Source organism: Serinus canaria, chromosome 1A (assembly GCF_022539315.1).
Source record: "Serinus canaria isolate serCan28SL12 chromosome 1A, serCan2020, whole genome shotgun sequence".
In the NCBI taxonomy this organism is placed as follows: Eukaryota; Metazoa; Chordata; class Aves; order Passeriformes; family Fringillidae; genus Serinus; species Serinus canaria.
In genome coordinates, this window is record NC_066314.1 from 34,850,746 (window position 1) to 34,878,210 (window position 27,465).

At 35.5% G+C, this 27,465-nt stretch overlaps 1 protein-coding gene across 5 annotated transcripts in view; it reads right to left on the bottom strand.

Moving 5' to 3' along the window:
* The window catches only part of ZFC3H1 (zinc finger C3H1-type containing), a 41,719-nt gene that overhangs the window by 882 nt on the left and 13,372 nt on the right, over window positions 1-27,465 (bottom strand). For 4 of the 5 annotated variants that reach the window (XM_050984366.1, XM_050984355.1, XM_050984349.1 and 1 more), the window contains exons 8-34: window positions 26,492-26,695; window positions 25,711-25,875; window positions 24,008-24,145; window positions 23,519-23,637; window positions 23,018-23,164; window positions 21,951-22,125; window positions 21,605-21,736; window positions 20,373-20,921; window positions 20,179-20,288; window positions 18,813-18,944; window positions 17,802-17,923; window positions 17,149-17,250; window positions 16,677-16,793; window positions 15,594-15,777; window positions 13,664-13,850; window positions 13,068-13,259; window positions 10,902-11,139; window positions 9,637-9,742; window positions 9,345-9,543; window positions 8,734-8,828; window positions 7,737-7,847; window positions 5,410-5,514; window positions 5,151-5,316; window positions 4,395-4,495; window positions 3,187-3,288; window positions 2,556-2,595; window positions 98-160 (exon numbers count right to left, since the gene is read on the bottom strand). In XM_050984366.1, the coding sequence (XP_050840323.1) occupies window positions 98-160; window positions 2,556-2,595; window positions 3,187-3,288; window positions 4,395-4,495; window positions 5,151-5,316; window positions 5,410-5,514; window positions 7,737-7,847; window positions 8,734-8,828; window positions 9,345-9,543; window positions 9,637-9,742; window positions 10,902-11,139; window positions 13,068-13,259; window positions 13,664-13,850; window positions 15,594-15,777; window positions 16,677-16,793; window positions 17,149-17,250; window positions 17,802-17,923; window positions 18,813-18,944; window positions 20,179-20,288; window positions 20,373-20,921; window positions 21,605-21,736; window positions 21,951-22,125; window positions 23,018-23,164; window positions 23,519-23,637; window positions 24,008-24,145; window positions 25,711-25,875; window positions 26,492-26,695 (4,101 nt within the window). Of the gene's footprint in view, window positions 1-95; window positions 161-2,555; window positions 2,596-3,119; window positions 3,289-4,394; window positions 4,496-5,150; window positions 5,317-5,409; window positions 5,515-7,736; window positions 7,848-8,733; window positions 8,829-9,344; window positions 9,544-9,636; window positions 9,743-10,901; window positions 11,140-13,067; window positions 13,260-13,663; window positions 13,851-15,593; window positions 15,778-16,676; window positions 16,794-17,148; window positions 17,251-17,801; window positions 17,924-18,812; window positions 18,945-20,178; window positions 20,289-20,372; window positions 20,922-21,604; window positions 21,737-21,950; window positions 22,126-23,017; window positions 23,165-23,518; window positions 23,638-24,007; window positions 24,146-25,710; window positions 25,876-26,491; window positions 26,696-27,465 lie in introns of those variants that run through there. The other variant, XR_007779803.1, reaches the window with a different exon arrangement.

The following is a 27,465-nucleotide window of genomic DNA, read 5'->3' on the forward strand; positions in this document are numbered from 1 at the left end:
ATTTAGCCAGAGCCTGAGCATCACCACATCTATGGATATGGGATATGCAGAGAATTTATATGAAACCTCAAACTTAATCATAAGGAGAAAACATTACATCTTTCCACAGTGTTGCACATAGAGGTAACTTCTGAAGGGCTCTCTGATATAAATGATGGACCTGTAAAACAAAGGCAAGTATTAAAAGTCAGCACAATTTCATCCACTCAAAATGAATTATTTGAAGCACAAAATCTCTTGCAATAATTTTTTTAATAGTTTTGAAGTCAAGCATTAAACTGGTACTAAAAGCAAAGGCAAGTTTATCTCTGACCTTAATTCTGACCCTTGTATGAACATGATTAGTTACATGAGGACCTGCTATTTTTCTTCACAAGATTCTTGCCTCATTCATTGCACAGGATGGAACACATTCAGGAATGAAGCAGCTTACTGAGAATTTCTTTCACCACTCAATATGTAGGCTCAAGTCTTGTTTATTGCATATCATCCCAATCCTGCAATGAAAATAACTTTTTCATGGGCTTTTTTCCTTCAGCATCTATCTATCTATGCTTCAACAATCAGTATGAGTCTTTGCAACTCTCAAAAAAAAAATGGTTTTACCATTTTACGGTTCAAAATAGAGGACCAAGATGTTTAATACTAGTACTTACTCAAGTGTCCTTCAACTACTGGCATCTTAAGTCCCAACTTCAATCAGAGTCACTAGGCCAGGTATTTGTTGGCATTTTAAATACTTGTACCCATTTTCATACTCTTTTAACAAACCTTTACATGACCTCTGAAGGAAATAAATGACAGGTTCTCCAGGAACAGGAAATCCAGAATCTGAATCACAATTCAATTTTAAACCAATATTCTACTTGCTTACTAGAAAAATCCAGTTATCTGGAACAATCACTGATTTGTGTAAACAGTTTTAAGTGCTCACTACATCCCAGACCAAGACCCCCACAAAAACCCAAATGCACTGTGTGTGACTACTTAAGTGATTTTACCATACACAGTATAATTAGTGAGGTGGTTGCAGAAGAAAACCACAAGATTTCTTCTGGGTGTAATCCAGCTACAGTGTTTCACATATGCCTTCATTTTAATTGGTTCATTTTCTTTAAGGGCCCTCTTTTTATGCATTTGACATATGTTTTTCTAACCAAACAAATCAGAGCTCTTTTCAGTCACCAGCCTTACTATAGGCAGTGTTTTAAGATGTAGTCCATCTAATACAATGACTGAAGCAGGGATCTGTGATTAATTACAGATTACACCAAACCATCAACACAGAGACAGAATTAAGGTTGAATAGGCAATCCAGCCTTTGATATCTCCCGACTTTGAGCTATTTGATCTAACAAAGTAATTCTGCTTAGGAAATGTTCTTCTTAAACATTCTAGGAGACCATAGAAAAGGAAAGAAAACATTTCATATGCGAGTCTAACAACAGTCATGCTACCCTTTATGGATCAGTTAAAGCTTTAATATTGATTCAGAAGACCACTGACAAAAAAGAAGGATACTAAGAGTAAGTCACTACAAGATAAAAAAACAGATACAGCAAAGTAGCTCAAATATCACAAGCAAGAGATGAATCACAAATCCAGGGCCTCATGACAGCCCCCCACTCTCAAATGCACTGCATCTTTCCACAGGCGGAAGAGTATTTTGAAGGTGACAGCAACAATACCAGGAAGATAATTCTATTAGAAAAGTGATGCAGTTGCTGTGCCAAAAATCCTCTTTTGTGTTTCTACAGAGTGATATTTCTCTACTCTAAATACTAGTAAGTAAACCTATTATTTTGGAAAAAAGGAACTGGACTCTTGCGTGTGGTCAGGAACTATGGGAACTCTTCATACACTAGTTTGGCAGACCCCACCCTTCCAACTACTTCACAGAATCTAAGAATGGTTTGGGTTGGAACAGCTCTTACAGATCATCTTGATAAGAAACCCCCTGCCATGGGCAGAGACATCTTCCACTGAACTAGACCAGGTTGCTCAAAACCCCACCCAGTCTGGCCTAGAAACCTCATCCCTGGAAGCAATCGACAACTTCTCTGGACAACCTGTTTTTGTCTCGCCACTTCAAAATAAAGCTTCTTTTTCTAATATCCAATCGATCTCTCAGTTTTGAAGCTATTCTCTCTCACCCTAGTATTACACGTCCTTGCAAAATGTTTCTCTCAAGCTCTCTTGTCCACTTGTAAAGATAGTCATTAGCATCTTCCGGCATGAGTATCTGCTAGAACTTGAAATACAACAATCTCCTCCAGGTAAAAAGCAAAAAAAAAAAAAGGGAGAAGAATACAGCCTTCCCAGTATGGGAAAGATACACAGAAAGAGCATGCACTCATTATACAATCCATTCTACCCCAGTTGTCAAAAACATTTCTCACACTTGAGGCACACGTTTTGGTGTCTATAAACAAGAGTATTTCAACTAAATAGAAATCCTGGATTCACGAGATTATCATTGCTTTGAATAAAGACAAGGAACGAGAAGTTTTACAGAATTTCATAATTACTCATTTTAGTACACTGTGTTGACTTACTTCTCTTTGTCCCATTAGAAAGCATTCGGCAGCAATGGCTCTGAGGAAAAGAAATATATAAAAACATTTATTCTTGAATTATTTTAAATGCCATTCATGGCAGAATACTGACTGTGGAATGGAATTACTAATTCCTCGAGAAGAAACTAACTTCCAATGAGGTTAATCTATTGTGAAAAGATAAGAGTAGCCATTTTTTAAAAACAACCTTACATGAGCAAGACATTTCAGTGGTTCCCCATTATGAACAAACACTGAAGAAAAAGATCAGTTCAGCACCACTGGATAATGGAGAATACTGCGATTGTGATATATAAAGGGGAGGGGTAGAGAGGAGGAGACAGAAGTCAATAGTTGAATTTTAAAAGGCAACTTGTAAATACATAACTCATATTTATCTGCATAATATCCATTCACTTAAGTATTCCCAAAGAGGGAAATTTTGTTTCTCATTTTAAAGTGACAGTATCTCTGACTGCTGTAACGAAGTTACTCTCAATATAATAAGCTAATAAAAGAGAACCTTCGAGTACAAGCCAAATTAGAAGGACATTTCAGATTTACCTTTGTGAAGTAAACCTTACAAACAAAAGCAATAGCTATGAAAACAGATGTATGACTGTTGCATTACATTTTCCAGATGGCCAGGCATGTTGGGATATTATATGTAAACATCTTGGCTTGTAGTTTCAGAATCTGAACATTGCTCTCCTCCCAGTATCGCAGAAGCAGTCTGTAAAAGGCATTCATGAGAAAGGACCAGTGCTCTTATCACTTGGAACAGAAAAGCCATCCAAAGATAGAAACACATCACACAAAATACATGATACCTAATCTGAGTCAAGAGCTGCAAGTGGGAAAAAGCCCAAGCCACCATATACAATATTGATTTGTTCATGCTCTCAGAACAAAACAAGTTAAAATACACTTTCAGAGAATAACTAAGTGTGAAATCAGAGAGAACACATGATCTTGGCATATTACAACTGGATTCACCTTTAGCATGCACAAGGTAACATCTGAAAAGAGACAAATTAGTTTCATAGTAATGGGGCTAGGGATAATATTCAGTCAGTTCTGCTCACCCATTTCATGCAGTATCAACACTAAGGGAGCTGCAAGTTCCATCTAGACAGAATCGCAACTTGGTTTAAAATGAAGCCATTCAACTTCATGGGCCAAAGGCAGGTGTGTCTCACTCTCCCCATGCCCACAACCACACATGAGCCTTGCTTTGAGTTCTCTGGGGTCACTGTTGATGATGAACAGTGTTTTGGGACTTCCTAACAGTACTCACATACTCATGCGTTCAGTGCATCTGAACACAGTAAAATATGGACTCCCATCCTGGCAGAGCACATTTTGAAATACTATTCAAGTAAGAGCCAGGGCAATGCTTATATTAACTGGTTGTTTCCCATCACATTTCCTTTAAATTATGATTTATTATTCCTAAATAAATATCAAATTAAGCCTTAAGCTAGCACTGTTATAGACTGGTATATCCATTTTTATCTGTTCTAGAACTATACTTCCAATAGATTATCAAGTAACAACAAGATTTTAATATATATCTGACATTTCCCTACCCACTTGAAATTTTGACCATTTGAAGTCATCATGTACAATGCAGAGTTAATTTGTGTAAAGTTATAACCTGTCTGTAGATAGAACAGAACATTGTCAAATCTAAGACTGAGGTGACAATATGCCTCAAGCAACATGCAATAATAGAGGAATAGTTTTACTTCTGTAGTAGAAAGCAAGTCATGCATAGCTTGCACAAAAGAACAATAGTTATGTTAACCTCCTGCCTTAATTGAAAGTATTTTTACATACCTCAGTGCAAGTCCAGGATTAGTAGGCATGGTAGAACAAAACCGTTCCAAGGTTTTGGAATGCTGAGATTTTGGAATGCAGCTCAAATAAAAAAGAATAACCTGGAGAATTTGAATTATAAACATTAATCCACTTTATAGTCTTATTTTGCTAAGAATAATGGTATGATAAACTATGAACACTATGACTAAAATGAGTTGCCACCTTCAAACCTTATCCCTTGAGAGTAGATAAATCAAATTGTATAATATGAATTTAGTGTCAAGTTGCTAGCACCACCTATTTTAGTCCTTCTAGCCTGCATTAAATACATAAAGATAAATGCACTGCTTGTTAGCAAAATGGGACCCAAGATTTCTGTAAGCTTTATTCTGTCTGTATAAGAGCTCAACTTTTTCTTCCTACTTCATTTCTTCTGCTCCTCAACCATTATAACTTCTGTGATCAACACTCTCCATCTGCAGACCCCTCTTATGTAACCATATCTTCCTTCACCAATTTTCTCTTTTCTCTAGAAAAAGATCACTTTTCATTACCAAGTCAAAGTTTGTCTTTGCATTACAGGACCTTTATTTGAAAAGGTCACTGCTAGATACTCTTCTGCTCAAAACACTACTACACTCAGACACTTCCTTCTTTTTCGAGCTCTCAGTATTCATATACTGGTGCTGGACTTGAACAAATAGATTACAGGTACCTGCTAACAGGTCATCAGCCACTTTGTTTAACTAAAACTGCCCACAGACACATTTTTACCTTATTATGAAACTCATAATTGGTCCAATAATCAGCAGTACTAAATGGAATTGGATATTGTGTGGGGACTGTCACCAGACATCTGTTCACTAGATCAGTAAAAAGCTTGAATTCTTGAACTTTGTTGCTGGATTCAACAACTTTGCTATTGAGAAAAACAAGGTAACTGGAAGAAAAAAAAAAGAAAAGAAAAAAGATGGTTCTGGTAGTGTTCATTTAATAGTTGAGATTAATTAACTTTCTTCCCTTAAGAACTTACTCCAACCAAATGTTCTGAACAGTTTCCTGCTGCATCACTGCCCCCAGAGCTGCTTCATAAGCATCCAGTGCTTCACCAACACTTGCATGAAGAGACTGGCACAAACTGTTTATAATAAAAAGATAAAAACTGTTGTGTGTAATAATGACACAATTAAGAATTTCCCACTCTCAGATGCAACAAAAAAAAAAACCAACTGTTTTCAGCTTAACTTTATCATGTACTAATTTATCAGCCAATTTATTAGAATGGGTAAGGTAACAAGGAATATTAAAACAATCATGAAATCTGAAATACAACCCTTAAAAATAAACATTACAAACTGTCTTCTACTCCTGTAAAGTACCCTTTACTAATACTAATAGGAATGCTCTAATTGCTACAGAATATGGAGACAAGTCCTGAGTTCCCATTTCAAGAACTCCAGAACAATACATTTTGCAGTCCAATTAAAGCCATTTGAGAAATAGTAACACTCTCTGGCAACAAATATCTTCAAACAAATATTACCAGGCTCAGGGGTAGAAACACACTGATTGTATCAGAGGATAAAAAAAAAACGATAAGAAAGGTCAAAAAAACCCCCCCTAAATTTTTTTCAACAGTTTCTCAAAGAAAAAAACAGACCAACACACAAGACCTAATCAAAGACAGGAGCAGACACATTCTTGGATCAAGACACAGTGAAAACTCCAGATTTCAAAGTGTAACATAAGAATGAAAAAATAAAGTAAGGCATGCAGTAGATAATGAGGGGAAAAATTTAACAATCTCATAAAGAAGGAGTACACAGAAATATAAAAATAGGGCTGACCTTGCTACCGAGCCCTCCAGACTAAAGTTACATAATCTGTGGGTGATTCTACTCCTGCTTTCCCCAGGAATTAGTAACTAAATCACCTATTTGCTCCTCTTTCTAAAATATTTGTGTGCAAACACACATGTGCACACACAAATGACCTTTCAAAGTAAAATACTGTTACAAGACCTTTAAAGCTTTTCAGATTTCAATCTATTTTTAGTTGGTAAAACTGAACTTTAATGTTTTTGGTCCTCCATACCTAAAGAAATGTAATATAAATACACAGGCCCAGGCACTTAGACACTTACTGCAGCAAAACTCAAAATGAGAAACAGTCAATTATTAGCTCTGAAAGTAATTTAGATACTTATTTCAAGAATATTTATTTTCCCTCCCAGAAGCAGGCACTAAAATACAGGAGAATCTGAGCTTAAGTCAGCACACCTTATGACTAAATAGTGACCTCAAGTGTCTTAGTAACAATGCTTCTACTGTGTGAGTGCCAAACCCAAAACTGAGCTTGTCAAGAGATATTTTGTTAAAAAACAAAATTAAGAAGTATTTAAGTTAATAGTAATAGACAATGCAAAAAAAAAACCCCATAAAGATAATCTTTAAATAAGGTTTTGATCAAATTTTCTTGAAAACTATACATTTTACCTGTAAGTTGTCCACCAACTGAAAACAATAAGCAAAAGTGTTGAAAAAGTTCGGAGGATTTTTGCTCAGTATGTGAAGCAATATCATCCTTGCCCTTTTACTTATCTGAAAAGCCAAATAGCTACTTGTAAAGACTGACAAACCCAGACCATGAAATGGTAAACTTCTAAAACAGTGTAAGCCAGCACCTCAGTAACCACAGTTAAGTAACTGGTGTAAGGTACAGACAGCTAATAATGTGGTCTCTGGCAATCCTGTGTACTGCTGCTATCTAAAGGAAAGATGGAAGAACTAGAAAAAAAAACAAAAAAAAAGCCAAAAGAAAAAAGATTGTGTTTACATGACAAAGACATGTTCCTTTACAACCTCTCGTGGAGGAATAGGTCACTCTCCTGCATTACTTTGCTGTGGAGCTTCTCCATGAACAGCTAAAACAATGAGTCAAGGGGCTGGGGAGATCAGCACTAAACAGAATGGAAGCTTTTATAAAGTAAAGCTATTGTAAAATAAAAGGGAGACAACTGAAAGGCAGGAGAAAGAAAAACACTACTAGCAGCAGCAGCCTAAAGCAAAAGTAAAACAAACAAAAAACATTTTGAGATGAACACACCTATTACCATTCTTATAAGTCAGAATTTCTGAAAGATTTCTCAAGTGGAAAATTTAAGCTGACATGCAACTCAGTTTCATAAAATTATCCTCCATTGTGCAGCAGGCCAGTAGGTTCTCTAAGGACTGGCCAATCATTTATTCAGAGAATCCAAAGCAATACACCCTTAGGCAAGTAATGAATACTCTGCTTTTGAAAATGCAATTTTACTCAGACACAATAGCTGTTTCTCAAAAATTCCTGGGAAAATCTCACCAGTAGATCTGCCATAGATACGGGATTTGCTGGTTAACAACATCATCTGTAAGATGTTCTTTATAGAGAGGTGATGTAAATTCAATTGGCATTGGAAAATTCAAGAGATATCTACAAGAGAAAAAAGGAGTAGTAAACAAAAATAGCCTTCTACACAGAAGAATCCTATGTAGGTGTAACATTCAGTTACAAAGTCCAGTTCATGAAAATTACTAAAAAAATGCACTTCTAGATTTCAGTTTAATTCTACCCAGAAAAAATCAGTACAGAAAGCATTTCACAGAAATACAGAAGTAATTAATAAAGAAGGCATTCACTCTTTCATTACATACAAAGTTAAATGTTGCCTTATAGGACAGACTCTCCTTTCATAAAATGCATCAAGTACGTAAACAAACATAAGCAAGAATAAAATCTAACACCTAGCTTAGAGATAAAAACATTTCAAAAGCTCATCTGAAAAAGCTTTAGCAAGGAAAGCTTTTGCTTTGAAGACCTTCACAGGCATCATAGGGAACTTGCAGATTTCAAAACTTCTGTCTTTCAAATAGGTGCTAAATTCCAGGGGAAAATCATCAAGCTACACATGAAACCTGTATCTTCTCAACAATAATTTAATTAATAACATGCGGGACCTCTTGAAGGAGGTATTTTTCAAGTGCCTAAACAGTGTATTTTAGATATGTAATTTTAGGCTCTTGGCTATAGGGGGAAAAAAAAAACCTAAAACCTAACTTTGGTATATATATGATTGATATTCATTACCCAAATCCAGACACTCAACATTTTTGCTGTTTTATTTTTAGATGCTCATGGCTCTAAAAATTAGTGTCTATGCAAAAACAAGTGTAGACCTTATGCCAAATCCCTATTCACTGAAGTTTTGGCAAAACACACCATGCTAAAAAACAAGAGTTTAAAAGTTCTATCTAATCATGTAATTAAAGAAAATGCAAATATTTCCAAAACTTAAATTAAAATATTATTCTAAACGTACCTTAAGAGATCCATGGGACCATGCTCTTGGCATGTATTCTCAAAGAAAGCTGCCACGAAATCTTGCAACAGTGGAAGAATACTGCTTGACCTTTCCTGTTTTGTTGTTTAGGTTTTTTTTTTTTTAAATGAAAAAAAATCAAACATCAACCTGAATATGGTGAGACTAATATAAGCAAACATCAACCTGAATATGATAAGACTAATATAAGCAAAATAAATTACAAGCGGCATGTCTATCTCTGCAATGCTCCATTGCCTTCATTTTCTCACAAATGAAGATTAAATGGGGCAGTCAGCAGTAGAAAGAAGCTGAAAAAATATTACAGGGTGTGCTTTTACTTTCTGTTATTCTTGCTTAAGGATATTACTAACACTGAATTAGAACAACACCGATTATAAATCTGATATGATTTTATGTAATTGCTAAAATTATCTCTTATCATGTCACTTGTCTTGCCATTATACTTTTCCTATTTATAGGAAGGTGTACTAGACTTTACAAAAATTCCACTAAGTTGAATCAATTTTGTAAGATTTTTAAACAATACACTAACCCCAAACTTTGCCGAGCTAGCAAACCAGCAAGTAAGTTTTGAAGTGGAGTATTACCTGTGAAACAAGAAATTTACACAACCGATAAAAAATTTCTGCATTCTGAGGATTCTTCTCAAAAGCTCCAATCCACACCTTGTGGGCATTTTCGCTCTGCTTCATCTGCAAATACAAGGTGGCCAAACTCTCCAAGAGCTGACAGTTGTTAGGGCAGAGCTCCAATAAAGACCGACAAAGTTCTGCAGCAGACTCCCACCTTAAAAAAAGAGTAAAGGTTAGAAGTTTAACAAAAACAGACAAAAAAAGAGGAGTGAAGAACTCCAGTTAAGAATGTCTTGAAACAACTTACCTCTCAAGAAGTTTCAGCAAAGCTATCATATTCCTGTAGAGAGGAAAGCAGGTATCTATTCTTTTGTCAGCCTCAAGGCTTTCATCAGTACATGTTTTGACTGCATCTTCAAAACAAAAGTAAAAACAAAGCCTTTACACCTGAAATAGTGTCAAATTTATATGTAGCCTTAACATAACAAAATGACTCTTTCTAATGACTCTTAGGTGAAAACACCTAAGTGTGAAAAGATATTTCTGAGAGTGCTTTTTTCACAAATTATTAGAAGATCATCCAATAGATGATCATCTTTGGAAAAGCTCTCGTTACTTATCACTACAGTGCAAAGACAAAGCTTTCAGTTTCATCTCTTACTCCTTTTAAAAACAGGAAACATCCTACCAATGAAACAGTTTTAAAGCAATCGTACACACAGAAGTATATCCCTAGATTTAAAATCACATTCCAGGATTTTCAGCGTAGCTGCTTAAAGCTATTGAGGCAAAAGTTAATGCAGGATATTCTTTTTCTCCCCAGCAGAACAAAGTCATCCAACAATGAATACCCCGTTACCATAGCTAGACTGCCTTCACTCAGCTGGGCTACTCCATTAATCCTTGAGTATTTCAACACTGCATTACCAACAGCAGCATAGGTATTTTCTCAGTGGCAACTCCATACTGCTGCTGGCTAACCACTTAATACTGACATTTAGAAATACTATATAACAGTATTTGTCTGCTACTATGAAGTCTACCTCTGGCAGGACTACCATAAGCTAAGAACTCAATTTCTTCTATTTTCATTTAAAAAAATTTTTTTATATTTACCTGAACTATGAATTAAGATAAACACATGCATTGTTCTGCCTCTTTTAATTAAATACGCTAATATTCCAGGAAAGTAACTTCCCAATACACATATCCTACTGAGGGGAAAAAGGGTAAGAAAGAATGACAGCTGAAGCTTGGCTATATGCTTGCATAAGCCCAAGAAACTAGCAATGTCATACAATCACACTGACTGGTCTTTTTCTCTGATTTATCATATTCTGCCAAGATAAAGCCATGAGCTGAAACCACAGATTGAAAAACTCAAAGAGTGTTGGTTAAGCACCCAAGAATGTGGATTTTCCTCACTATTCTGCTTAAATCAAAATGCAATATTCACTGGATTATTTCAATTAACACAGTCATCAGCACTGACTTGAAATTCCGAAGTTGAATAATACGTCTTGAATTCCAACATGAGAAGAACGTATTAAATATTTACCACCTTAATCTTACCTTCAAACATAGCTAAAAGTGTATCAGGATCAGTCTTCACATCTTGAACTGTCTGCCACGGTATTAAAAATGGCTCTTTGTGCACAATCCTTGAAGGACTGACATTAGCTGGATCATAGAACTTGACCGGGAGAACACCAAATTCAATTAGATGTATGTAAGCCAGCCAAGCCAAGCAACGGTCACTTGCAGTAAGGTGTTCTGATATTATCTTTTCATTTGCTGATTTTAAAGCATTCTGTAAAGGTTGAAAGAAATACATTCCATTTCAGCCACAAAGTCTTTAAGATTTAAGAATGGGAAACAAAAACAGGAAGAGTGCATATCTTCCACTAGCTTTTAATATTCTCAAAACTTTTCCAGAGAGAAAACAGGAACTAATTCTTTATGTAAATCAGAATCATATTCAGCTTACATGAATGTGTGGCTATTCAAATTATGCACAGTTTGTAGTAGAAGGTTCAGAAAAAACAAAGAAGACTGCTATTGCAAAAAGTGAAGACACACTTGGAAAACACGCATCTCCCAACATGTGTTCATTCCATTTTCCTGCTTTATTCACCTAATACTTCCAATTCCATAAGAAGTAATACCGTAGCTCTAGATACAACTCATCTACAACCTGGAGTCAACCTGCTATACCCTACTAGGTTTTGTGCATTTGGGGTTGTTTGGTTTGCTTGGGGTTTTTATTTATAAAATTCTAGTTATAAAACTACTAAGTTACACTTATTAAAGTCCACCATCTCTAGACATATCTTAAAAAATGTTTTGGAAACCTTACTGAGAACAAGGATACTACTTCAAATTTTTCTATTAGTCATATGCAAAGATAGAAGAGTCCAGTTAAACTAGCGGATACTAAATAAAATAATTAGAGCATGCAATTAAATAAAGTCTAAACACTTTTTCTTTCTAAAACATAACAACCTCATGACTAGTGATGTCCCAACATTTTTCTGGGCAAAGACAGTATGATCAAAGAATGCGTTTTTCAAGAGAATGAATATACTTGCAAATTAATGCCAAATTCAGCAGAAGACATGTCCTGAAGTTGGTGACAACTGGTGTTTCAAAAGCATTTCACTTAACACTTGAAAAATAAGTACATAAAATACTTGGAAAAAATTGCTTTCAAGTTTTCCAATACACACTGCTTTTTACTCTGAAGCAGTAGTTACTTCAAAATTATTCTCTCTGAAATACAATTAAATAATCTCTTGCAAAGCCATTCTTTTGAGCTACACATTTCAGATTAATTTGGAAAAAAAAAGTTTGACTTTGTGATGATGCTTTGCAGAAAGGTGAGGGTAACCAACTAGTGCAATTCTCCCTGGATTTCCATGTTGATTTGACAAAAACAGGTCTTACTCCAGAGCCCTGCTCTTTTTATGCATCTGGAGTCACATTTCTCAGTACATTTGGAAAGCCAGCACAGCACTGTGCTTTCTCATTCCACCAACTGGAGCCAGACAAAAACCTGAGGTTCTCAAACTCTCAGGGCAGTGACAGGCTGCAGCAAGCAACAGGTGGCACCCGCTAGCAGGAATGAAACAACTGAAAGGACAGAGCTCCCACTTTGGGAGAGGGTGATGAGCATTTCTCACCCTCAGCCACCACTTTTATCAATGACGCAAGAGTTAACAGTTACCTAGGTTATTTCTACAGTCATAGTTCTGGCCTGAGAGAACTCAATGACTTCAGAGTTGAGGGGAGCAATAAAATCTAATTTAACAGTCTCCAGAGAGACTGTTTTAGAGTAGGGCAATACTGTTAGATAATTACTATGTTCTTTCCCAAGAACTACTGGTTTGATAATTTCTGTAGCAATTTTGAATACCTGAGGCAATACTCTCAGACCTTTCACTGCAAAAACCTGATCTATGGTTTACAAGAACCCAAAAACTAAAGGATTTCCCTAGGAATTATTTTGACATGTAGTAGTCTAGGCTATTAGCTACACAAACAAAAACAAGTAGGCAACAAAACCCTCTAAGCTATATCCAGCTTTTACAATGGCATCATAACTCAAAGCAGAAACCTCTACTTGTTGAAGAAATTCTCCTAAAAGAAGGCACAGTTTCACTAAAGTTCAAACTACCACAGTCACACACATTAAAAAGGTGAAGCTATGAAACACTCCTGGGGTGGTAACTGGAAAGTTACCTGCAGCAGGACAAGAGCATTCTGATGTCTTCCTGTAAACAGGCTTAAATGAACCCTGTAGAGGAGAGTCTCCAGCAACTGAAAGGACACAAGATTTGGGTTTTCTCCTCCTCTTGTCACTTCCATTAGGAACTGTAGCATCCTCCCACATACATAGTCTTTTCCATCGAAGGAATTCTCCAAATTCAAAAACTAGAGAGAAATAAATAATAGTAACAACAATTACAATACAAGTAAAGCTTCTAGGTTAAGTTTTAAAAATCAGATCACAAACCTCAAATAATGCCTTTTGCTATCTTATAACACCAAATTTTCGTATTAAACCTCAAAAGATACCACTTTTAATAGTAAAAGAAGACCCATGTTTTTCAATCAATTTAACACACTGATTTTAAATAACTCTTATTACACCTGAGGAAAACTGATGATTTCTACAAATAACCTGCAAGAACTTGAATAGTTTTATTTTCAACTTCTGGAGTTTCAAAAACAGTGCTTTTCATTTGACACTTTCTCTGTCAAGCATGCTGACTTTATAGAGTAGAAAACAGACATTTACAGGAACATTTATTATGTACTTTGGAATTTTTACTTACTGTCCACCAAATTTGATAAGAGGGAGCATATTCCACTGCTGTTTCACACATTTCCTGTATCTCCTCCTTGGTTCCTCTTTTTGAGAAAAGTCTGAGGTAATGACACCAAATTTCAGGATTTTCCTTGTTGCTCTCCAGGGCTCGAGCCAAAACATTTAAAGTAGAGTCTAAACACTCAGATGATGAGCTGTAAAAATTAAATATTGAAAAAAAGGACTCACATCAGCTGTGCTGGTATTATGACTTCCACAGTATCAAATATGAAAATGGATGCTTTTAATTTTGGAAGCCACGCACAGTATCTTTTCTTAAATGTAGTCCTTTACTATCAAGGTTTCAAAGCTTCAGCAAGTTTTCAAGTTTCAGAGGTTAGGAGGTACAATTATCATAGTGCACAGAAATAAGTCTTCTGTGAAGATTGCCAATTCAAATAAGAGTCCAAATTAACTAAAATTGGTAAGATTGAGCTGTAAACTAAGTTCTCAAGCTGCAAGAATATAAAGGCATTTACATCATGCAGGCTTAAGAACTTTACTAGATATTTTAGAGGCGTAGTAAATAAATATTTACTTTCTACAGTCATTAAATATAAGCCTTTATTTCAGCATATCACATAGATTCTGTCTCTAAGACATTAAAAAATTGAAATTTTATTTTTTGAAATAAAAAGTCATGAGATGATGCCCACCAAGTAATATAAGATTAGCTGAAATAACTGACTACACTGCAAACCATAGAGCTGAGCTTTAATTCATAAATACATCTTCCATAAAACCACAGAACACTTCTGAAGTCCCACTTATTCTGAAAGCATCTTTAGAAATTATTTTGCATGAACATTTATGAGAAGAAATATACTTATATAATAAGTCTCAAAAAACCCCTAACACAGTTAACCAGGCTTAAGTCTGAAGCTTTCCCAATCCCACTACTTTCAGTTACTACAGCAGTCAAATTTCTTCAGAGTACTGAGGAAGTAGGAATGGGAGAGGTGGCTGTTTTAAGAAAATGATGCATATCTTCCACTAGGTTTTCTTCCTTCTTTTCTTGATTGTTTCCCAAGTACGCTTACATTTAGAAGTCATAATCTTCTCATGCTGCTACTTGCCAGTAATACTTAGATTACTGGCATTTCCAGTTCTACCCGTTCTATTATTCAGGCACCTACTGATATAGTTAAACTGATTTTTTCCTGTATTTCCCACTATCCAGTTTAAACAAGGCTTTTAAAGTAGAGCTGCTCCTCTCCATTACCCTTGCTTCCTGCAACAGTAGCTCAACTGCATCTCACTATTAAAACTGAAGTCAATCATCATAATGAATGAAACCATCCTGACAGAATTCCTATTCAAATTATCTGATTGCCAACAGAAACATGGTACCCTGCAGTATAATTTTAAGGAAGAGAAGCTAGAGAAACTCAGGAAGCCGAAATTTAAAAAAAAAAAAAAAAAAAAAATCACAAAATAAGAAACCAAGTGCTCAACTGCACGATTTCTACAGGGATAAAACCAACTAGCAAAACTGTACATGTAAGAAAGATGGCTGATGAAACTAATGTCAAACATTATTCCAACCATTCACTCTGTAGGGTAGAATGACTTGAGTTCACTGGCCCACTTTTACTGCCGGAAGCACAACATTCCACTGTAATCTTAGAGCACTTTTCAAACAAGAACAGTTACGTTTCCCACATTACTTTCCATCAACTTCCATTCTGAAAAAGAATCTACCCAAAGATAAACCATCAGTGTAATTTATTACTCATATATTGTACTAAATACAGTAGGAAATATAATCTATTTTTTAACCTGCTTAAAGTAATGAATTATTTGTGGCATTGTTGAAGAAAGTTCTCTTACATCAAATAGGAAACTTGATCATAGCAGCAAGGGCAAATGTAGCAAGGCCTCAAATGTAATAGACATACCCTTCATTTTGATTCAAGTATTTATACGCAAGCTTAATCCAAAGCTGTACATCACAGGGGTTTTCTTGGACACTTGCTTCCAAGTTGGAAATGTCATCAGTCTCACTTGTAAAATACCGGACATCATCTGGAGTCACCACAGTATCAAGCACTGGAACTCTTTTTTTATGTTCTGTGGGATGGACTGTAAATAATAGACAATTTTTTTTTTTTAAATTTCCTTTTTAAAACAGTAGTGACCTGTAACTCTCACAAGAGGTAGCATTTATATATTTCAAGTATAACCATTGATCACAACTAAATAGCATTATCTCAGCACCCTTTAAACTGTGTATTGTCTCTAGAGACGTGGTTATATCACAAATGTGAGGGAATGAAAGAATTAGCAGTAAAGGCTACCTTGATCAACAGACACCAACTAAGGCAGTTCATCAGGCAGCATTAGGAACTAGACACATTTGACAAAAAAAATTTATCCCAATTCTGAGTCTCAAAAAATCCTTTTTAGGGATTTGCTAACAAATCCTAAGGCTCCTACCTGCAAGAGTCACATGTGAAATGTTATCAGGTTACTGATGCTCTAGCAGCTTCCAAGTCTCAAATGCTTGCTTAACCACAGCTTTTTTTAACTCCTGACCTCACACCAAACAAATTCTTTACAAATTTAAGGTAACTGAACACTGATGTTTTTACTATTTAAAGTTCAGAAGGAGGGGGAAAGAGAAAGCAGTGCTGTTGAAGCAAAATAAAACTTTTTTAAAATCCTAATGGTATATGGGCAAGGCTGAAATATTCTAGGAAAACAGCTCCTCATGCTCCTTTTAAGAACAGGTAATAATTAGACATTCCACCCTAACTTCCAGTCACACTGAAGAAAAAAAATCTCATCTAATTACAAGTGCAGGTCAACCTTTACCCAAAATTTTATGCAAAATAAAGTCTGCATACAGGAAATATAGAGTAAAGAAAACTATTAAAAGCACTGGTTTTCTCAAAAAGCCCTTTAAAAATCAAGTGTTAGAAACAGGTGGTTGGTTTTTTTCCTCTAGTACTCTTGGAAAGGGTGCCACACATCCAGATTACCATATTTAATAGGTCCAGCAAACTGTTCCTCTTCACTGCTGCTACTATCTAACAGAGGTTTTCTCCAGTACTTTGGTCTCCATTTCCTTTTCTCTTTCCAAGTTGTATGTGGAGGTGCTGTAAAAAAAGTAGTAAAAATTCTTTCACTTTTCTGTATTCAAGAGTGAAATATTTTTCCTAATAAGGATTTTAGATAAAAAGATTCTGTGAGTTCAATAGAAGTGCATAAATTTCAATACTCTTTACTTAAAATTTATTGTGCTTAAGTGAATAAATAAATTCCACAAATTGAACTCCAAAACTGTTGTATTATTGCCTTAAACTCTGCAGACCTTGTTACCATAATCAGAATTTATAATATTGAGATAAATAAATTATATTAAAATATATTCTTGGTTTACAAAATCATCAAGGTCCCTATATAGTTTTTACCCATTTATATATATTGTATTTAATCTACTGAGCTACTTACTGTGACTTTTACTCTCGTTGACGTTGCTGGCCAGAAGAACAGCCATCTGATCCACTGACATACGATCCCGGTTTATACCAAAAAGTTTTTCAACATATTTTTCTGAAACAAGAATATATGCAGCTTAAGTAAGCATATAGATTAAAACAGTTAAGTAACTTAGCATCAATTTAACACAATCTATGATAAATTTATGAAATATGTCTGCCTTAAGAGGCATGGTAATTTAACACACTAGCACAAAGAAATGAAAAATAAGCAAGTTCTGTTTGGCAACTTGCCTATATGGCAAAGGCATTGTTATAAAACTCCAGCTCCACTGAAACTAACCTGAAACAAGTCAGTCCAGTAGTTACAGAAAGAACTGAGGAAGGAGAGAGATAAAGATTCCATGCAAACTGCTCCCCAACACCCTGAATCCCAGCAATACTTTTTTCTTAATTAAATGTTCCTCAGACCAGTGATTCCTATCTTTCTGTAAGACACCAATGTAACTACTACAAAGCACTGAAATGGACAACTGAAGAAACTTCATATAGATGTATCTTATATACTGCTTCACATCAATGTCCTTGTACCTAGAGCTTTTAATAAAACTCAATCCCTTGCGAAAATAATTTTTAGATACAAAAGAGAACAAAAGACTCAATAACCTGTGGCAGCGCTGATTTCCTCATCAGTGCTTTTTTCTGAACAGCCAATGAGCTCTAAATTGTAAGACAGAATATCCTGAAAGAGCTGCTTACGGCTTAGAGTGCAATCTTTCATGTGCTGCCTAAAACAAATAAATTAGCAATTAGTACATTTATCATAGCAACATAATATTAAGAAAGTTTTAGTACACACTTGGGTGAGGCATAAAAAAACAATACCCACAGAAAAAGTATTGTTTGCTTTGAAATTTGGTTAAATGTGTCCGGATTTTTTCTAAACTTAAGCCTAGAGCACAATATTTAGAACTTTCCAGTTCAAATAAGGTAATTGTAAAAATTGGATATCACTTTATATCTCAGAGTCAAACAGTGGTCTGATGACAGCAGCTAAAAGCTGACCCAGAAAAAAGTTCACTCCTATTTCAGCAGTAGTTAGGCTTCCATATTGCATTCATTCCTAACCAAATCATATCCACTTTTAAATATACTGCACAAAATCAATAAACAAATGATTTTTTAATACAATTAACTCCAGCCTTTAAAGAAACAAACTTAGCCACTACTTTTCCAGGAAACTAGAATTACACTACAATATTATTGGTTTTTCACTTAATCATTTATTTGGTATACACTTTTCATATCAAATGTGCTTAACAGTGTCAACTACTATGTGAGGATCTATGAGTTGAAGTTATGCTGAAGTTGTATATAACCAGATCCCCTTGAATTAGTACAAAAATGTTAAATATTCCCTCTCAGGCCATACCACTTTCCTAAATTTACATCTAAAGAGCCTCCCCTTTCCTCATGGCTTAGCTGAAAGGGGTTTTTCTTCCAACTAAGTATCTGTAATAGAGTATTAAAAATAACCTTGTCTAGAATTTGTGCACATGGGATAGGATCACATATCCAGACCTTTCAAAGACAAGAAAACCGTACTTATTTCAGACTCAGAATCAGACATCTAGAAGAGAGGTTTAGTTTAAGCCATGACAATAAAAAAGAACTTACCACTGACAGTCATCATCATTACACGTGCCTGTCAAATCAAAGCGGCAGAAACACTGTTTTGGCTCAATCATATTGCTATACGTTATTGAACTGAGGTACAGCTTCTCCTTGGTACGAAAATAAGGACTAAACCTAAAATAAAACAGTGAATTATGGTCATAAAGTACAAAGGGCAAGACATCAGTTTGCTAAAAAACGTAATTAGAAATCACTCAAGGCATTAAATCTCATTATTTCCAACACCCTGCTACTAACCAAAAGCATCATAAACCTACAAACACAGAACAAGGTAAAAACAAGAGTGAGAGGAAGGGAACAATGGAATACTTCTCAACCTAATTAAGTTTTCCCCTAGCATTCTCATCTCTTTAGGTGCAGAACTTCATTAATATGAAAACAGGAGTGGAGTAAAAACCCAGTATGGAAAGCAAACTACCAAAAGAGCATTTCAGTAGTTTATAGAAAATGTCATGCTCGAATCAGCATTATGACCAACATCAAACAGAAGTGTAAAGACAACTGTTAAAGACTAACTTGAAGAAACAGTAGGAAAGAAAGAAACATTTCAGCCTTAGAACACATAAACAAAACCAGTCTTAGTCCAGCAGACTAATACTTCTTTTAAATCTTTAGCTGAAGTCTGACTACATCAATTTTGGGATTTCTAGCTCTTTCAGGAATTGACATCATAACCTACAAGTTAAAATGAATACGCCTGCAAAGATGGTATCTCTCCATCTTCTACTACTTAAGTACACAGCAATAAAAAAAACTGAAGTGCATGGTAGGATACAACTTCTCCAGTTTAAATTCAACTTTTGTTGTCTAAAATTTGACGTGTAGGAACAAAGTTCACTTTAGTCAAAAGACAGATGTGCCAAACTGATTACACTTGCAGATATTACTGTCAAATCAAGATGAATCACTGTGACTATGCCTCTTTCCACTGAGGAGGAATCCAAAAATAGATGATTGAGCCAATTTTGACTCAGATTATGTAAATCCTAGCCAAGTTTAAAGACTGCATAACTGAAATATGCTTCTTGGATTTACATTGCTTCATACTAGATATAAAAATCCTGTTCTTGAACACTTACCCATATTTTTAGTTTAGTTGCAACAAACATCACACAATACAATGTAAAAGCAGCATATTGCAGAAAACCAAGAGACATGTGCATAGGAGAAAAGAAAACTTGAATAAAATCATTAGATTTCCTAAACCAGGCAATACTGTTTAGGTATAGTCAAGTTTCTCACTAGGACTTATCTTTCTGTACATGCCTGGGTATCAAGGAAGAGCACTGAAGAACATATGAACAAGAACAAATCAGCATAAGTCAAAGAGCTGCTACAGTCTTCATACCTGTAGGATTTAAATAGTAGAAGCGGACTACGATACGGTCCAAACGGAAATGGTTTCACTTCAGCTTGTTTACTTTGTGACGTAAAAAAATCCATGTCCACTGAAATTTCCTAGGAAACAGGTAAACAGATACACAGCAGTTGCAATACCACCTAATTAACAATAAGCTTTATGTTTAATTATAAAATATTTACCTGACCACACAAGAGATCTTCCTTAGGCACAATAAAGGCAGTACTTTTCATTAGTAGTTCTTTCAAGCTGTCAGCTTTAGCATAAAGTTTCTTCAGTTCATCAATATTCAACCCAAGGAACAGCTCAGGCTCCTCGGAAGCCTTTTTAGAAAGTTTGTTTATAGGTTCCTGTTTTGGAGTGTCCATGTGTTTAAGATTTGGCTTAGTAAAAGAATTCGATTCTCTGAAAGATCTCCTTCGTTCTCTGTTTGAATTAGACAAAACTTCATCATCAAAGTAATTTTCTTCACTGTCCAAAGTCAATTTGTCCTGTGTAAGGTCATGAAGCGATGGCTGAGGTAATGCAAATTCAGCTTCCTCTTCTACATGAGGTGTAGCATTTGATTGTTCCTTGGTTTGAAGCGCACGGGCCTCCTTCAACTTCTGAATCTTTAGAGCATATTCATACTCTAGTTGCTGCAGTCGTTTTTTCTCTAGTGCAATCAATTCTGCTGAAGGCTTTTTTGGACTTGATGCAGGGGAGGTATCCAATTTCAACATTTTGCTTGGCTAAAAAGAAAAAACCTCTTTATTTCAGTTTCTCATCTATTGATCTATCGACAGGAATGAAAAACATTGACAAAATATTTAATTCAGAGTTTAGAAAAATGTATTTTAAACTCCTGCCTGAAGATTTCAACAAAGAGCAGAAAAACAACCGAAGTTTGCCACAATTCAAGTGGCAGATCTGCAGGTTTTGCCATAAAAATTACCCCCTATCAAGTACTGGGAGGGAGATATTTTCAACAGAAATTCTGTCCCAAATTAAAAGTTGAGCTATAAAACAAGTACATACAGTGATGTTGGGAGTAGGAGGACTAAAATTTAGAAAAATATTTTAGCCTTGTTTTTGTATATTTTCTTTTTCAAAACAGTATCATATCCACTCTGCAGCAACTTAGCTTGATAGTTTAACAAAATCATTGATGTCTACAGACAGAATTTTCCATTTTCCCAGCCATATGGCTCCTCTTATTAATCTGTGAAAGCCATTCCCCTAGCATAGAAATGCAGGTTTTGAAGAGTTTTCTTCCTCAAATCATTAATGCCTTTTTTTTGAACTCTCAAAAATGTAAAAAAAGAATAGGAATATTCTGTATTCTGAAATGCTTTCCTGAAACTCCACCTGAACTTTGTTAATCAAAATTGATACTCTTTTCCAAGTAGTTTGGTTTAAAAACATGCTGACTTACACCAAGATGATCCTGCTCTAGCTTTCGTTTCCCAATTTCTTTACTTGCTACTGCTTTTGCTCGAGCAAGTTCTTCTCCGTATTTTAACGCCAGAGCTTTTTTTACTGTAACTCGTTGTTGAACTTTATGTATCTGGAAAAAAAAAATATCTAAATACTACAGCAAGATGCAAATTTACAGATATGACCAGATAATAAAATATAATTATGTGGAATTAATGAGACATAATATTAACTAAATGGGAATTAGTAAGTAATTCACAGAAAATTTTACTGCCTCCAAAAATCAGGCATCCCATTTCAAGATTTTCAACTCTAGGAAACAAACATTTCAGAGTGTCAATTACATGTTCCTGAAGCCTCTTGAGAAATGCCTTGTTAGCATTCAAGATCTTCTCTGTTGCCTGTAGCTGTTCAGCCAGTTTGTTAATTTTATTTTCAGCAATTCGAACATTCTCTCTCTTCTTGGCCTGTTGTTGCAATAAATTTTTCAAGACAGACTCATCCTTTATCAACAGCATTCTGAAATAGAAAAGGAATGTACACAATTTTTTCTAAAGGTAAATTGCTTAGAGCAACTGCTATTCCTCCAAAACCCCAGTTATTTAAGAACACAGCTCTCCTGTCTTACAAAAAGACCACTAATTAAGCCTCTCCAGATAGTCCTATCATCCATAAGACAGTAAATATTGTCAATATATACAGCACGTTTCAGCATCTCAAGTTCAGCAGGTATAACGCAGAAAAGAACATTCTAGTTACCAGGACAGGGGAAGGTAAGCAAATGCTCTATCTTTAAGACTGTTTTTAATATAATGACAACCAAAACACACAACATTCTTGCTTTCTATGAAGTAACAACCTAGTTCCATCTTAGGGCACATGCACACACTACCAGATTACAAGCCGTAATATTATGGCAAAAAATTGAGTAGACAAATTACACAAAGCTATGCATCAAAGGAAGATAAACACTCAGGTAGATGTGTGTGGATAAAGAGAGGATGGAAGATTGTTCTGTTTGATCACAAGCCCATACAGAAATAATCAAGTGACAAAAGAAGCTGAGAAGGAGATGCAAAGCACTTCTACTTCAAATTACTTGGTAATTTGAAATTAAGGTGAGAAACATGGAAGAGGCATGCCAGAAGAGAAAAGCCATATTAGGTGGCATAAATCATATTCTTATCACTGAACACAAATAAAGCTGAAAACATCAGCATGAAAAATCACACTAAAAAGTTATCAAACACCACACTAGCAATACAAGACAATTCCTTTTGCACAGCAATAGAATTAAAGGCTGAATAGTTCAAGACAACAGTTCATTGTTCTTTAAATGCTACACATTTGAAAATATTTTCTCTTCATCCTGTTAAGCAAAAAGTAGGACTTACGACAGTGAAATGTATACCTGTTTTTCTTCAGCTTTGCTTCTGCTTCTGTGACTTGTTTGGTCACTACTGCTATTCTCCCAATTCCATCAACTTCACCATCAGAATTTGCAGGGGATGAATTGTTCTTCACTGGATCAGACTTAATTAAGCGCTGTTTCTCACGACTGAAACAAATGTTAAAAACAAAGCTGTTCAGTAGCTTCAACAATCATTTTCATATGTACTCCCAAGAGTTTTTAAATCTTTGAAATGAGCAGAAGGACAAGATTTCAAGTTTAAAGAAAAAGTACTTCCCACACCTGCAATCAGTTACTCTAAGTCAGCTCAAATCCCAGGATTTTCTTGAGACCTCTATGTCATCTTACCAAAAAACTGCATGGGGGGAAAAAACCTAAAGGTGATGGCAAGGTTTTTAATCTCAGATCTTCCTTCAGGTTACAAAAGAAGACTAGATAGTAAAGGGGTACAAATAAAACACATTTTACATTAACAATTAAAAAAAAATTAACTAAGGTTACCTGGCAATCTCTTCTTTTAGAAGTCTGTATTCTATTTTCTTATCTTCTGGCAGAGCCTCTGGAGTTCTCATTGGATCATTCTCTTTTTCTGATTTTGGAGGAGCTTTGATTTTTGATGCCTGTTACAATTAGACTCAAGTCAGTACCAGTCACACTAGTTTAAAATACAGATATCAAGTAGTATTTATAAGAGGAATTTCAGCACTAACTTAGCTGTTCAAGGCTAGTAAGCTTTTTTGCCTAACGATGCATTGAATTTTAATTTAAAAAAATCAAACCAAAATATATTCCAACTTCTATCTTCAGGACATCATCTTCAACAAAAAATTTCATTAGCTTGTGCAATCCAAATTACGATGTAGTTCTCAAGACAGGACTAACTCTTACCCTCTTCTGATGCAATTCCGTATTTCTTGACTGAATTCTAAAGTTTAAATTCCATATATAAAGAAAAACCATTAAAATTATTAAAATTTTGGCAGCATTTACCTCAACATTTCTCCTTGCTTCTTTTATCATAGATTCTAGTCCTCCAAACACACTGCTAGTTGAGTTAGAGGGCTCTCCATCAGACTCACTGTCATCTGAGTCATTTAATGTAACCACAACAGACTTGTGTTTTGGAAGCTGAGGTGAGAACGTAAAAAGTTTTACAGTAAGAAGACAAAGTTAGAGACACAGGTATAATAGAGGACATACTTACAAGAAGAGAATAAGAAAATTACCTCCTTTTGTTACCACACACACCAATCCCACATTGTAAGAAAAATATAAGCATTTGTACACCTCCACAAGACAGCAATATTACACAGTCTTGATATTGTAACATGAAACATACTCCAACATTTTCAACCTACTCCCAAGTATCTGCAGCACATTTATTGGTTCATGGTCATAGCATACAAATCTCAAACATCCAAGTCCAATACTTGATTAATTAATTTAATCACAATTAAAATTATCATCTGTCATTCATAAAAAAAAATTTTAAGTAACTGAGAGGTAACAGCCAATCAAATCTGGATTAGAATTGGTGTGGCAGACACGCCAAAACTCCCTCATCTTTCTGCTACACAGTTGCAAGGTCTCTTGTCCCACAGTTGTACTTAGTTGATCTTACAGTGAGCTGCTCAGGCAGTTTAATTGGCAGAACACCAACAGAATGTAATGAATAGCTGAAATCATGATTAATCACCTTTTGCCAACACAAATTTAAAAAGCTCACTGAAGATCAGGTGACTGCCAATTCCAGCACAAAGGAAAATGCAGAAACAAGCAGACAACCGAGATTAACCTCAACTACTCTGGAGTTACAGCTTAGAAAAAAGTAACTTATTTCACATTTCCAGGACTGCTCTTCTGATTTCCCACTGTAGATCTGGACAACTATAACTATACATTACCCTTCATCTGAGAATAGAACCTTGTCAAAATTCTAAGTGTCTATTGAAGCATTAACCCTAACAAAATACCACCATTTTTTTTTAAATGAAAAATACTAAAATTTCGAGAATCGGTTCTTTTTGATACTCTAGGCAAGTCTCAAAATATAAGTTTTATCTACTACTGCTGAACATACTCCAGTTGCATCAATTTTTAACCACAACAGGATAGGCAGGTGCAATTCCAGTTTATGTTGGTGCATAAGTACTCCTCACAAACACTCTCTTCCAGCCACACTCATAGACACGTTAACTGATGTACACACCATTCATGAAAAAATTCAAGTCCTCCTAGAAGGAAAGGTACTTTTTTCCCCACAGAAGTTAGTTTTCTAACCAATTTAGCATGTTAAGTAAGTTCAGCAATGGGACTGATGCTCCATATCCCACTTTAAAGGAAGGAAGACACCAACTGGCCAGATGCATGAGGAAGAGCAAGACTGCCTTTGTTTTGGCAATGGTGTCTGGGCTAGTCTGGATAGGAAAATAACAGAACTATATTTACAATCTCTTAGTTCACTGTATGATGGCCTATCTTGATGCTCTCTTCAGCTATTAACTCTTGCCTCATTGTCAAAGTCTTTCTAGAAGAGCATATGGATTGCCAAGATGAATAATAATTCAAATGCTTAACTGAAGCTTCACTCTTCTGTGCTGTATCACTAGAAAAATCTAAGTCTGCTCTTCACTTAAACTGAGCTCAGTTTCAACCCACAGCCTTATTAGTAGGAAGCACCAGTATTTCCTTACTGTGATCACTGCTCGTGGAAGCCTCGGTACTCTAACAAACTTTGTACTTTGCACCCGTGGCTGAGACACAGTATTAATACTGACAGCAGATAGATTACTTCTTGGCACAGGCTGCAAGTTGTCTGGAACAGGAGGGGAAGGTGGACCACTGTTACTTGATGTTTCCTAAAAAAAGAGAACAAAATATGGTCTTAAAAATACACACTATACATAGACGTTTTAAAAAGCATCAATATAAATGAGACTGTTTCATACAGTCTTGAACTTCAAAATGCGATTTAGCCAGACTACTGAAATGTACTAGACAAATGTTGCAATTCTGCAGTAATATCAAAAAGGCACACAAGAGCAGGCCAGTTATTCACAGGTCAACTGCCAAAGACCCTTAAAGTAAGGTCAAAACCAATATATTTTTTCAAAACCACAAGCTTAGCTTCTCACTCCAAGAGAAACCCTCAAAACAACAACAAAAACCAGTGAACCTCTTCCTAAGAGGCTGAAACAGTTACTGGTCTTACTTCCCAACTGAAAAGTTCAAAAGTAATAAACATTTTCTGGCAGAAAACCCCCATTCCTTTGACTTACTCCATTTTCAGTACCTTGAAGTTTCATAATTCCTTCAGAAATAACAGGAAAAGGTGCAATTTACAATTCCAGACTGGCTCTTGTTGATATTTAAGTCTCTAGTAATACCCCTGTAAGCCTGACTTAGAGCAGGTCACATTGAAATTTTGGTCAAGATTGCCATCTAGAGGCTTACATTCAAAAAACAATAGAGTACCTCAGCTCTGAAAGCACGTTTGTTGGCTAGAGACTTGAGTAATTCTTCTCTTAAGAGCATCTCCTCCTCCTCTTCCTCATCAGCAAATGGAGGTTTTGGTGGCTGTTCAGGCTCTTCAGGGGGAAGAGGGGGAAGAGGTGGAGGCGGCTCAAGAGAAACACAAGGAATACCCTCCATGTAAAGATGGCTCAAAGATGGTACAGGCTGACAAAAAAAATAAAGGTTTGAAATGTGAAAATTACTATCCCATTATGATTACTTCAAAGAGGTTGATACCTAGATTATTCCATGGTAGAATTAACCTAAACCGTGTCAGTTTAATTAACATTTAAACTACACCTACATCCCTGTCAAAGGCCATGATTGAACAGTAAGTTATTTCTCACAGAGGTTAATGGAAGCAATAAAGTTAGATTTGGATAGTGGAAGGTGTGGAGACACACAAAATGTATGTGAGAATCCTACTAAATGCATTTACATACTAAATGTAAGTGAGAATCTGAACCAGAGGTAGCCCAGTCAGAGAAATATAGTTGACCAGCAGTCTTTAGACAGTTTTATGAAACTGTCTAAGCTAAAAAAATAACATTTCCCTTAGTCAAAAGTTCAGAAGCTGTCATGAGAAGAAATGGTACCTTTCTATAGCTTTTTTGGAGAAGTGTAACAATCATTCACTGAAAAAACAGGTAATGAAAAAAACTCCACACTAATTGAACTTCCATGTGGAGTCTTAGGTGAGAAGACAGAAAACACAGTCAAAAGGCACAAAGTGTGAATGACTGATGAGCTGTATGTCTTGGCTTTTCCCCCTTCTAGGTAACAAGTCAGATCAAGCATATCTACCTACATATGTGGCCTAGAGATAAGGGGCAAAGTTGCCTTGTGCTAATAGTTCCAATTCATTCTTTTCCCTTATATGCTTCAGACAATTTTTGTTTTCTATATGAAAAAGCACAGCTCTAACAATGAAGAGA